General features: G+C 34.4%; 3 protein-coding genes across 5 annotated transcripts in view; all 3 read left to right on the top strand.

The window, feature by feature from the left end:
• LOC115241502 (coiled-coil domain-containing protein 6) overlaps nt 1-3,560 on the top strand; it is a 7,872-nt gene extending 4,312 nt beyond the window's left edge. The window contains exons 4-7 of the mRNA XM_029817268.1: nt 1-37; nt 326-453; nt 671-765; nt 966-3,560. Of these exons, the coding sequence (XP_029673128.1) occupies nt 1-37; nt 326-453; nt 671-765; nt 966-1,133 (428 nt within the window). The 3' untranslated portion in view covers nt 1,134-3,560. The remainder of the gene's footprint in view (nt 38-325; nt 454-670; nt 766-965) is intronic.
• Nucleotides 3,561-4,268: 708 nt separating this feature from the next.
• LOC115241318 lies at nt 4,269-8,609 on the top strand. The gene is given in 11 exon segments (XM_029817018.1): nt 4,269-4,407; nt 4,495-4,800; nt 5,021-5,664; nt 5,769-5,917; nt 5,919-5,976; nt 6,261-6,578; nt 6,721-6,919; nt 7,083-7,255; nt 7,342-7,439; nt 7,511-7,772; nt 7,935-8,609. Coding segments are annotated over 11 exon segments (2,856 nt in total). The 3' UTR covers nt 8,445-8,609.
• A 129-nt stretch (nt 8,610-8,738) lies between these two features.
• LOC115241345 (RCC1 and BTB domain-containing protein 1-like) lies at nt 8,739-13,680 on the top strand. Of its 3 annotated transcripts, none has more exons than XM_029817065.1 (13): nt 8,740-9,117; nt 9,264-9,656; nt 9,841-9,980; nt 10,051-10,158; nt 10,276-10,379; nt 10,908-11,048; nt 11,125-11,605; nt 11,693-11,820; nt 11,911-12,189; nt 12,613-12,737; nt 12,826-12,944; nt 13,020-13,150; nt 13,263-13,680. In XM_029817065.1, exons 2-13 carry the CDS (start codon nt 9,385-9,387, stop codon nt 13,401-13,403), a joined length of 2,169 nt encoding a protein of 722 aa, XP_029672925.1. In that variant the 5' UTR covers nt 8,740-9,117; nt 9,264-9,384; the 3' UTR covers nt 13,404-13,680. The 3 variants fall into 3 exon arrangements, with proteins under 3 accessions (XP_029672916.1, XP_029672925.1, XP_029672932.1); XM_029817072.1 differs by having other exon boundaries at nt 8,740-8,912; XM_029817056.1 differs by having other exon boundaries at nt 8,739-9,656.
• The last annotated feature ends 18 nt before the right edge of the window (nt 13,681-13,698 follow it).

Here is a 13,698-nt window from a genome sequence, read left to right on the forward strand (position 1 = left end):
AAGCCTTGTGCAGACATCTCTCAGAGTCTGAGTCCAGGTTAGTGTCAAGCTATATATATTGTATGATAATAATACGAATTTTCCATAACAATTTAAATCTGCAATTTAAATGAGCAAAGAGTTGTTAAAAATATATTTTTAATGATCATATTTGTTATTTATATGTAATTAATATATTATATAATTTACAATCAGTTTTTTCTTAGCAGAAAAAATATATTTGTGAATAAAATGGATATATCTCTTTCTTGTAATATAATTGAATTTTAGATATGATTGAAAGATACTTATTATTCTTAATTTCATAGACATGATGTGATTTCAGTTTGGAGATGGAAGAAGAACGGCACTACAACGAAATCGTGATGTCTGGAGGGAACATAAGGACACGCACATTGTCCAGTCCTGTGCCCTACAATCCTTCGCCTAGTTCCTCAAGGCCACTAAGCCCAGGTAAGTTTTTAATGTTTTTTTAATCTGACTTTTGCATAAATAAAAAATCATAAAGAGCATGTATAAGAGAGATAGAATATAAAATTTATATATGAATAGAGAATAACGTGGTATATGCAAGTGACTAAAGCCGGCGCTTTCTTTTCTCTGGATGCACGTTTTGCGTTTAGCGAATTCATGCGAGTACGCGTTTTATCATTAGATATTAACATGCTAGGTTCAACGTCCAGAGAGGGTTTCAATGCAAACCGGTGCTACGCCTGCGGCCAATCGACTGCCTCCCCCTTCGCTAGCTCATCACCTCCTTCAGGGGTAAATTATCACATAGAGAAATGGTGGTAATGCTGGAAACTAATTGATTACTCTTTAAATACGCTAGTCTTTCTTTAACGTAAGATACTCTTTTTCAATTAGTATCTAGCATTGCTCGACGATCGCGATGAAACGCGCTTCCTGGCGCTCTAAAAGAGAATTATTATTTATCTTTACTCGCGAATGTTTGCGCGAAACAGGGACATATCGTGGCACCGTCCAGCAGACGCACGTCGGATCGTTTCGTCAAACCGGCAATACCGCCCACCATCGTGAGTCCTGGCGGACCGCCGACCATCGCTCCCAATCCCACGGCAAATGTCGCCGCTCCCCATCCAGGATCACCGATGGACATCGCGAAGACATAAGTCGTCTACTCGAAGAGAAAAGGGCTCTCTATGGAAACTCTTTTTATGTAGTTCCGCACGCAAGGTACTTTTTTTAAACGGTTTGCGTCCCAGTTTAAAGAGGACACGCACTTCGATCGAAACACATCACCATCGACACTTTTTCTCTTCGAAATCTCGGTTCGTAAACTACTACTTCAGCTCTAATGTAACACACGGGCTACCGCTAAGACACGGGACTTAAAATAATTCCGATCTGAATGGCAGTTATAGAGTTTAAATGATGCAATTATGAAGTCTGTCGGTCGCGGGGTGCTTCTTCTCGACACCCCGCTTCCTCAACGATTCCTTTTAATGCCTGAAGTACCATTCAGACCGAGCTATTTATTGTACGACGCAATTAATATCGTTTGAGTGTTCTATATAAGAAAAAAAGAAACATTGACATGTTGCTTCCATGTTCCAAGTAATCATAATATAAATGTTGAGCGCGAACGCCGGATGGACATCTACACGGCATATTTGCGATATTATTATTGTATCTTATTGTGCGTTTAAGAACGTAAACGAAAGTAACTAGGGTGTAGTGTTGCGATGTTAACACGATTTAACAGGTATGCATTTTGTTTAGCTTTGAGCCTGAGTAATTATTTAACGCTACAGACTTCTATATATTTTACTAGACCACTAACACAGCTAAGTCAGCCATTCTTCTAAGTGGGTAGAATTTGATATGCGTGTCTCTCGATAAGATAATACAGAGAACATATATCTTAAAGTAAAAATAGAAGAGTGAAAAATATCAAGCATGCATCTAATGCACATATAAAAATAAGAAATATGTCAATAACTTGTAGCATATTTGGCTGTCCACTTAAAAATGGCTGCTCTTGCATCGAGGCAGTCCAGTATAATATACATATAAAAGTCTGTGTTTAGCACACATTATTGAAGTGAAAGCATAATTCTACTAAAGGAAAGGTTTGGTTAGTTCTCTCGCAGAGATTATATTAGATCTTATGAGTATGCAACCAGGCTAAATTAGATTTCAGAGAGATATTAGTGATCCAAGATATTGAGATTTGAGAAATTTTGAATTCAATGATCGTGAGAATCTGACAATTTATAAGGGCTTAAAATTCCAAACAATCCAACGATCTGAAAATCTAAAGCAGACTCACTGATCTAAAATATATGTATTTTGAAAGTGTTTAAGCATTTAGGTGTCTATAAATATACAGGCATATAATATTTAAAATAAATATTTATCACAGAATTGTAAGTCCAAAAATCCAAATATTTGCAATCACAATAATTTTAAAATTTTATTTAAGAAAAATTCATTCATGTAAAAAAGAGCCTAAAGATATTTTTCTTAAAGCAAAATTTTTAGATTATTAGCTTTGCAAGCTTGACGTTTTTGAAATATCTGCTTTCAGAATTTCTAGATGTCTTTTATTACAGAATTTCTAAAAATTTTGAATCTTAACACTTAGAAAACATGGCGCATTCGAAACTTAGATTCTTTGATCTCAAATTTCTGAGCTATAGAATGTCAGAACGTTGGAATTTAGAATCTTGAAGCTCCGATACGTTGAAGCGGCGAAGCCTGGAATCTCGATAAGCATATAGCGCATGAGAGAAGATTTTGCATATAATACAAAAATCTTTTTGTTTGCTGATAAATTGTTTTTTATATCAATGATACATATGCTTTAGCTCGAGATGCGTTGTTTGTTATGTTATAACGAATCAGATTTAATAGTATTTGTTCTTTAGGAGCGTTGTTTCGCAAATACGCAAGTTTGGAATCCTTATTCTTAACATTTCTACACTTTCAATAACTCTAATATTTGTGCAAGTTTAGAATTTTATTTTTTAAAGTTTTTACCTTGATACGCCTATTTTTTAAATCTTTGAAACCTATTGTCTTAAGTTGACAGAAATCTGGAAGTCTTGCGATTTTAAGGAATGTTATAAAGGTTCAACACATTAAAATATCGTACGTGTTTTTTTTTTTTGTTTAAAACTTCTCGATACCTCTCAATATGCGTCAGTTACCATGAATTATGACGTGAGAAGCAGAAGAATTTGAGAAAAATGTGCGACGTTATAAAGCGTTTAAGCTTATCCATGCGAGCGATTTTCTCGCATTCCTTCCCTTCCGATCTCGTAATACAAGATAACTAACGTTCTATACGATGAGAATTCCTGTTTATTAAAACAGGTGTATTATATATAAACGGTACACAGGAAAAAAAAATTTACAGGTAACAGCGTTGTTCATTATGTTATATTGAACAGTCGTATATATGATATAAAAGTTTATTATAACGTAAAAGATTCTTATCAATAATTGTGTAATTACGCAGATATGCTTCACAGCTGCATAGTATGTATTTTATTCAAGCTTTTATGAAATACAGTCACGTTTTTGCTATTGCACGTTATCTACCCCTTTTCGTTATATGTATAATGTTATTTATTTAATATAATTAATTTTATAATTTAATATATATTATAAATATATTAATATTTATAAATATAATTTAAAAACGTACTTTATACACACACATATATATATATATAATTTAATAGATATCGCTTCGTCGATAATACAGAGTTTCTATAGTTCGATGTATCTTTTATCAATATATGGTTTGCGTCTCGATTGTATAAATGTTAAATAGTGCATTGCATTATCGATCCATGAAATTACAGAATCACCTGCATTATCAGTGATATATCGTCACGATAGCGGGGAAACGAACATATTCTCTGATTCGTGCCTCGTTCAGTCTCGATGCACGTGTTTATAGAACAGACGATTTAACAGTGTTGAAAAAATGTCATCCGTTAATCGTCATTGTACCCTTTAAAAAATCGCTTATCTCGTTTGAACATGTCGTAAGTACGTAATATATTTTTCAAGAATCTCCAAAATGGAGGCTTATCAGCCTCGTATACAAACGTTTTCTCGTCCTATTAATAAATTTTAATCGTTAATCGCGCGCGCTATTTGCAGGGTGTAAACGACAGACTATATTCTGTTGCTTCAAGATTGTTAATTTTTTGCTGCTGATAACACGCAATTAAAGAGTACTTAGTGTCTGTGAAATAGATTGCCGGTCGTAGGAGTCTCAATATCAGGACATTATGAATTCATGCAGTGAAAAGAAGAATGAGGTTGTATTGGCACAAGTCCTGGATCTATTTCTCCTGCCAGATTACAATGTCGTCTCGACAACCTATTTAGATCACTTGCTCAGCCACATTGCGGAGAACACAAAGCATTGTAAGTGAAGAATGTACTATATTGCTTTGTGTTACCACGTTTCAATATATATCTTGCAATGAATAATCTTCGACATAAATCATACAGGTGCTACAGTCGATTATGAATATTGTGAGGTCTTTCAAAAATGGATACCAAAGGCTTTGGCTGTATGGGAATCTGGACAGAAGGTTTCACAGCCTGTGATTACATTTACGCTAAAACTTGTGGGGATTATCTCGCGGCATGAACTACGTTATCATTATTGGCAATGCCAGGATGTGTATAATAGACTCTATAAAATATTGCAATTGCATAGAGACGACTTACCTGCATCTATTAAAATGGCATATACAATAATGCTGTCAGACTTGATTGTTCATCGAAGTGGCAGACAATGGGTAATAAAATCTGGTAAGCATTTTATAAAATTTTAAATGATGATTAATTTTTAATATTTATTTAGAATTGTATTGCGAGAAACAAAAGAATAAAAGCATTATATTTTCGTAAACAAAAATAACATGTAGAAAATTATAAAAAAATTTTAGTGTATTCTAAACTCTTATATATTATTTATTTACAAAAAATGATATAACTAAATTATTATTCTCTTTCTATTTAAACGCGACAGGCCTGTGGAGGGACGTCGTGAAATGTGCACACTGGAATCACACAATGTATGTTACAAGGGAGAGTCAGAAATTCTTATCGACGTTGTTGTTACATGAACAAAAAAACGTCGAGGCCTGTACAGAGATTATATTGGCAGTTGCTGCTCCTTTAATGAACAATACTGTAGATGCTCAGCTGCATCAAGCGCTCGAGGAGACCTACCTGGAACAAAATAGGTTGTTATGTGCCACATTGGACTTATTAACCAGTATCTTAGAGAACACACTGTTTGCGAGTCTGGACAATAGCATTCCCGAACTGCTCGAGAAACTCGTAAACCTTGAGATGCGGGTAAAAGCGCTATTCGAGGCATGCATCAGCACTCGTTTCCTCCAGCACGTGCACAAATTGCTGCTGCTGTTGCTGTTCTTAAAGCTAAAGCAAGGAATCAAAGAACACACTGATCTGATTGATGCCGATGCATGGCAAAAGTTCTGTTATGGTTTGTGTTATATATCTATGATGTTACTCTCAAAGAAATATATCATAGAGTTGGTGAGGAATAACAAATTTGCCATGGTATACTGGAAGAAGCTGCTCGCATTACGAGAGATTGTTTTGCCAGAGGAGCACAAGTTTGAACATCAAGCTATCGCTCTCATGGTAAGCCACTGTTTATATCATACATATCTGTACATATGCAAATATGTGTATGTTTAAAAATTAGTATTAAAAACAAACCATATACTTTTGATTTGTATAAATAGATATTACCATTGTGCGTGTGTATAAAGAAGAATCATCTAAATCACGATTTCTTTGATATGTTCATTAATAAAATTTTCGATGTAACGTGTACCACTGTGCAAAGATTAGCATACAACATAAGGGATATCATATGGAAGGGAGATCTTCCGACAAATTTGTAAAGTGTCTATCGATCTGCTGCTTGAAATATTAGATATAATGGATAGAGTGAGTATCTTCTTGAATTATTTATATAATTAATTTATTATTTTATTTTGCAATTTACAATTTGTAATTAAAATCTACAATTATTATTTTATTTTATTTAATCTCATGTATACAAAATTTATGTATAATTGTAAGATATGTTAATTGAGCTTATAATTCAATAAACATTTCATATTTAAATTATTGCACCATTTCCAAATTATAGTTATAAATAATTGTGTTCACACTAAATATAGATTTTGAGTTCTTATTAACTTCTCTTTGATTACTGTGATCTTTTCCAGGATGTAGCGGTTATCGCCTTTCAAGCTTTATGCCACGTTTTGAAAAGTTACTTGCCAGACTTGTGTGGGGAAACAAAGAATCATATGTCATCGAATATGAACAGCACCTCTCCTTCAGAACATGTGCGAAAGTTTCGTTATAAATCAATATTTGAAGGTGATCCTATAGTGCAATATCCTATTTTACTGGCGTCATTACTCGATGGATTAGCTATCATGACGGAGAGATTTAAACTGAAGTGGCAAGAATGCGTAGAAACAATATGCGTATTATCTCTTGCACAAGGAATCCTCAATCATTCTGAAATATTACCAATAGTAAGGAATTGATTCCCAAAATTGTATTAATAGATTCATGTTTTTTTTTCATACAAAAGGAATTTAATTGTAACTGTTTGAAAACTTAGGAAAAAAAGGATGACATAAGTCTTTCTCACAAAAATTCTCAATTCCTACTTAGATTTGCGTGAAGGCGTTGAAGCTATGCAAGCTCGCCATCCATAACTTTATGCCTCCTAATTTGGCGCTACTCGTGGATTCGGACAGTCACATGAATGGCATAGGGCCTATACTCTTCAAGAGGCTACACGATCCCAACTGGGAAGTAAGAGACAGCGTACTCGAAGTTCTCAATACCATCGCAACGATTTCCGAAAACAGTAAGTGAATCAGAATATAGGGTAGGATTGGTACATATGTAGCCACATATATGAATCTTGTAATTATCTGTGTTTCAGGTAATATAACTGAAACAACAATGAATAATTAATATATATATACAAATATACACACAACAAATACAGCGTGATCTTTCTGTCGTAGAATATCCAGCGTTTCAAGACTTCTTGTTGACAAATCAATTTCCGAAAGTGGCTATCGAAATCGCTAAAACGGATGGCGAAAGTTACGTGCGAGCGTCGGCATTAACTTTCATCGCGACTATCGTGCGCATCAACAAACTGTGGGAGCAACAATTGTCGCAAGTAAATTTAACTGTAAGTATTATTTCTTATTGATATACATCTTCTGAATATGTCGTTGAGGAAGACGAGAGATTACATGAATAAACCGATTGTTACAGGAAATGGCGATTTATTTACTCGAGAACGAGAACGAAGCGATAGTCAGAAGGGAGGCTGTGAATTTAATGAAGGAGTTATATGTCCATCAGAAGTGGTCGTACGTAGAACTTTTAAATATGTGGATTAATGGTTAATATATTGGATAATTGAGTAATCATTGATTCGCAGAAAGGAAGTCATCGATTCGATGTTGCGAGCGATGTCCGTGGCGGCTGTATTCGATCTGCATTGGGAGGTGAAAACGAACGCATTAATGTTTTGGGATCATTTCGTCAAGTCGCATTTGACAGATCAGGGAATGCTCGACGACTCATTCCCAAACGTGACGTTCTCTAAGGAGCACAGGAAGATTGTGGCGTTGAACGAGACAGAAATTAAGAAGAGGCTAAATAAAGCGCTGGACGAGTTGGCGAGGCAAAGTTGCCTAGGTGTAAGTAATTGTAATAGAACTTGAAAATTTTGACCTCGATTACTAATCTCAAGAATACAAACTTTATATCCTTAAATCTCTTTACATGCAATCAAGAAAATAAATGAGGGCATTTAATTCCTAAATAAATATTAATAGCAAAATATATTATATATCTTTCAGGTGCTTCTGGTCACTTTGAAGGACGATAGCGATTTCGAAGTATGTAAAGCATCCGCTACGATAATCGGCAAGCTGAAATCCTGCCTGCTCAAGTACAAACTGGACGAACCGTTGTTACCAGTGGAAAACAGCGCGACGATAGACACTGTCTACATTAAGGAGACATCGCCGGTACCCTCGTCTCCTTCCGATAAGGAAACGAGAAACGCTTCATATGTGATCGAGGAAATCGTGGACGCGAACGATACCAATCTGTTGGCGGCTATCTACAAGAGTTCCATGAACATGGACGGCGAAGTGGTGATGGAGGAGGAAAAGAAGATGCTTGATTATATCTCGTCCGTGACACGCCAAGACTTTCTTCGCGCGATCTTCAACTGCGACATCAACGCTTACATCGAAGAGAAGAACCGTTGGTTAAAGACATATACCAGTAGCTTCGAATCGATCCTGGACGACATACTGACGATGTACAAACAGAAAGATATCAATTCGATGGACTGTTACTAATACTACAGTGCGCACCTTAAACTACTCCGACGTTCGGCGTGTATGATTTGCATTCCTCCCTTTCCCCTATATCAGAAGAAACTAACGAATGCCGACTGTCAATTGTATAGTTATAAATATCAGACACTTGAGCATAAATTAATGTATATTTTTAAATATATATAATGGTTAAAATTGCAAGCCGGTTATTCGACCGCACTATTTTGTTTTTCACGTATATTTTTTAACCTGTTTTGACGTCCTTTGTTTTTTTCCCAATACGAAATTTATCTTTTTTTTTTTTTTTTTATATATCTGTATACATATATAATGTATAAACTGATTCTTTTTGCTCAGTTATCAGGTTTATTTTGGCTAGACATGTAAGCCGGATCCTTGAACACATTATAATTAATGCGAAATAATGAAGAGAGTTATTTTCGATGTATTTCATCAATTCACAGTAACGCGTAAAGTATAAGTCGTGATGTACGAAAAAAACTGATTTCGTAATCTGTAAAAAGGAATTTCCGCTTCTGACGTCATAATAGGATAAGACTTCCTTGAGAGATTTCTAGAGATATTTTTTTTCAGTTCGATTTTTGTGTGTGGCAAAATTTTCATATATGAAGTATATCTCGTATCACTACGTGCGCGTTCCTGAAGTTAGAATAATATATTTGTTGATTTTCCTGTGCGTATATTTTCATATGTGTGTTCATATTGCGCGTTTTTTTGTTATCTGTACAAAGTTTTCGACGAATCAAACTTTTAACCGTTACGAAGAAGTAAACGATATTCGTTAGTCGAGTGTTTACATATCATCTTCCGCTTTTGCAGATAACGAACGATAGCATCAGCGCGCTTGTGTATCACATTCAAAAAGAAGAACTGAGAAGAAAGAGTAGTGTATACTGTGGAGGAATTGTCTGTAGTCATTTTCAATTATTTTTATTATTGTATGAGTCCGTTTGGTCCTAACTCTCGGAGGAAAATAATCCGAGCCCGAGCAAGAAGAACAACTTCTCTACCGTCTGTTTTGTCAGCATCAAATATTGCGGCCGCACAGAATCGCGATACTATCATGTCAACATCTTTGGAAAATTCTCTGGAAGAAGAACGTTATTATACTGTCGACAACTTTGGAAAAGGTGTTTTATCTCCCGGAAAAGGAACGAATATAGACGAACAGGAGGAAAGTACAGAGACAGAGACAAAGACGAACGAAAAAGTGTAAGTTTGATGTCTTATTTTTTCTTCTTATTTATACACATCGCTACTAAATAATGGTGATGTCGAAATCGCAGACGTCAAGATAATAGATGAAAACAAAAAGCATGCGATATGAAATACAATTAATTAAAATCAAAGTGAATGAATAGATAACTAAACTGAAAATTATGAACTATTTGTGTAGGGAGATGCAGGAAGACGAGAAGGAAAATTTGCAATGCAATCCAACGAAAGAGATGTATCCATTGGGTCTCAGAAACTGGCCAATCTTCAATCTACTAAAGTTGGAATTTATCTCACAAATTCGTACAGTTATGGTATATGGTAAGATTTACTTTTTTTTTTGTTTTTTGCTGTGTAATATTGTTACTTATGCTGTAGTGTTGTTAAACAGGTGACTGTGGTAACAGGGCTATAATTGTGACGAAGGACAAGAATGTATACAGCTTAGGTTATAATAGAGATGATCATTCGAAGACTGATCATTTCAACAGTGACACACATATAGGAGGTGACTGTGGTAACAGGGCTATAATTGTGACGAAGGACAAGAATGTATACAAAGATGATCATTCGAAGACTGATCATTCGAAGACTGATCATTTCAACAGTGACACACATATAGGTATCTATCCAAAAAAGATAGAAGAACTATGTGGAAAAAACATAAAGACCTTTGCTTGCAGCTCGTATCTTGTCCTGGCACTTACAGAAGAGGGAGAGGTATATTAAAGAGTTCATATCTCTCGAATGACATTTGAATTTTTGAAAATAAATTTTAACTTGCTTAAAGATAAGAAAAATGCGATGATAAGTTTGTTATTAGAAGATTTTACAGTTTTTCTAAGTCCTGAACTCTTCTTAAGAAGCAAGTAGAAATGAAAATTTATATTTATGTCTTAAGATATTGTAAGAAGAAAGAAACTATGGACACAAATGGCCTGATTATATTATTTGAGAAATATTATAGTAAAAATTATTAGAGTTGATTATATCATTCACACATTTTTATAATATTTTACAAGTACAAGAAAACATTCAATTTTTTTTATAGCTATCAACTATGGCCAGTGAGTTTATATAAACTTATCAAATCGAAAAGCATTTAGTGAATAATGTCAAACTTCATCATTGGCCTTTTATCAAGTCTTTTCTAGCAGTGCTTTTATATATACTCAAATGTAACATTCTACATATACAACAAGATATTAAAAAATGTATTAGAGCATTACTATTATGTGTATGTGAAAGGTTTATTCCTGGAGCTTTAACAAGAAGCACAAATCAAACGTCACGCCCACACCTACTCGAGTGGCCGGCTTAAGTGAGAAACGTATCGTGGATATCGCATGTGGAAGTCATCATTGTCTCGCTCTGACTAGTGATGGACAGGTAAACAAAGGTTGAATTATGGCAATGATAACGAATATAGTGATTATTACAAACTAAAGAATTGTTTGTAATTCAGGTGTATGCTTGGGGAGAAAATAATTTTGGGCAGGTTGGTAATGAAAGCACAGCTATCTTCGATGGCAGTCTGCCGAGACAAGTGAAACATGATTTAGAAGGAAAGACAGTTGTCCGCATTTCCTGTGGCTCAACATTCAACATGGTTATCACTGACGAAGGCAAATTGTATGGTTGGGGCAACAACGAGAATAACCAGATTTCAATCGATAATACTTCTACTACCTCAAACAATTTTTTTCATGCCCTTAATCCATCATTCTCTAATTCAACATCGTCAAAGTTGATGTTCAACGATAAAACTACTTCTTTTTCTATCCCCAACATTCAATTTGGTAGCAATTTCAAGTATCCAAATACCTCCCAATATACATTTATGAATACAACTGCAGCGCCCTGCTCTACGAAAACAGCAAATAATGTTCAGTTATTAAAACATTACGTGTGCCCACGCCAAATTACCACAATCTCGGACAAAATAGGTAAATTTTTTTTTGTTTATATCTGAGATTTGGTTTTTAAGAATGTTGCAGTATCGAACATCCTTATGATCGATGTTGATGTTTCAGTTAATGTGGCCTGCGGTGACGAGCACACGTTGGCGCTCACGGATAAAGGAAATGTCTACGCCTGGGGCAAGAATAATAACGGACAAATAGGCGTTAATATACTGAAATTCGAGAGTCCGAATATTATGGTAACCCATGAATTATTGATAAAAATTGAAAAACTTTTTAATAATGAATGAAACGAGAAACAGAATAATAAAAAATGATGCAATCGACAGGTGAACGTGGCCGAGATGGGAGAGGTGTCGGACATCGCTGCCTATGGTAACTTGAGCGTTGCCGTCGGCAGTAATAAAACTATCTATGTATGGGGCGACTGCTTTGGTCAGGATATTACCACTCCGTTTCCCACAAAGTTCTCCAAGATTGATGATGCGTTTGCATATAGTAAGTTGAGAGTCATGCACAAGCCATTAACTATATCTATGTACGATTACGAATACGTCGTAGAAGGATTGAATGTATTGGAATCCATAGCAGCAGCATTCGACGATCCGGTACGTCTTCTCGTATTATTTTTCTGTATGCACTTTTTCGTATTATGTAGCATAAAACCAGATATATATATCATTCTTTTTTAGAAAAATCTATAAATCTTTTACAAGTCTCTATAATCTTTTATACTAACCATCCTAATATGAAGAGACATTTATATATATTTTAATATAAAAGATTATAGAGACTTGTAAAAGACTTACAGATTTTTCTAAAAAAATAATTGTAAAACTTTTTTCTATATGAAGAAAATAAATTGTAATTGCATAATGATTACTTTGATTAAGACTTTTGATCTCACTTCAGTCACACTGAATTATAACATTAGAAGTGAAAAATTATGTAAATTTTTTACGATAAATGTTTATATTAATTTAATATTATTAAATCATTTTTTAAATAATTTTTGTTCTTTTCTGACACAGTCAACAACGGATTGTATTCTACAAGTCGAAGGACAACCTATCCATGTTCACAAGGCTATTCTTAAGATTCGTTGTCAGCATTTTAAAAAAAAGTTTCAAGAAAAAGGGACTGAAAATGATGAAAGGTAAGCATTTAGAAAAAAATGGTACTCTTATTGAGAATCTCTCAACCTCTTGGTTATTTCATAATGTCAGCAAGTTGTTTTTCAACAGTACACTAGATTCATCACCAGTATACACCATATCAGATAAATTTTCCTACATCGTCTACAAGGCCTTCTTGAAATATTTATATACCGGCAAAGTCGATTTACCTTCGAAGAACGCATTAGGTGAATTTGAGTCGAGTGTAAACTCAAATTATCACGAACTTACAAATCAGAAATTGAAACGACACTTCGTTACAGAGCTTATGAAATTGGCTGACGAGTACTGCGAGACCAATCTTAAGGGAGATTGCCGTGAGATAATAAAGCAAGAAATCAAGGAGTCAAATATAGCTTCCTACTACAATGAGGTTATGGAATGCAATGATAAGGTAAGTATTATAGTTCACGATTAATCGCTATTTATATTGAAATTCATTAATTGCGATGTATTGTATTTATTTATGTGTATGTATATATCATCGAATATCGTGTGAATTTTAGGAACTCGAGGAGTACTGCTTCCAGTTTATTCTGCATAACCTGACAGCTGTAATATTATCGACAGATTTTCATAAGTTAAATACGAGTATAAAGGATAAGGTTATGCGCATGGCAGCCGAAAAAGATCTTTTTAAAACGTAACTCTTTTAAAGGAACAGTTTCGACATAAGTTTCGAGTGAAATCGCCGATTGTTTTTTTTTATTTTTTTTATTTCTGTATGTGTGTGTCATACGCGTCCAATAATAAAGTAAACCTTCATGTTCCGGTTATCATTTCATAGTTTAACATTACATGTAATTTAGCTTATGTAATTTTATTTATCAGGATATTTTATTTTTTTATCGAGACAATGTTATTTATCTGAATATTTGCGGAATTCATTCAATTCCTCTTAAATAATAAATTTGATGTTATTCATAGAAAACTTTTTCTTCT

Source organism: Formica exsecta, unplaced genomic scaffold (genome assembly GCF_003651465.1).
Source record: "Formica exsecta isolate Colony F162 unplaced genomic scaffold, ASM365146v1 scaffold120, whole genome shotgun sequence".
NCBI lineage: Eukaryota > Metazoa > Arthropoda > Insecta > Hymenoptera > Formicidae > Formica > Formica exsecta.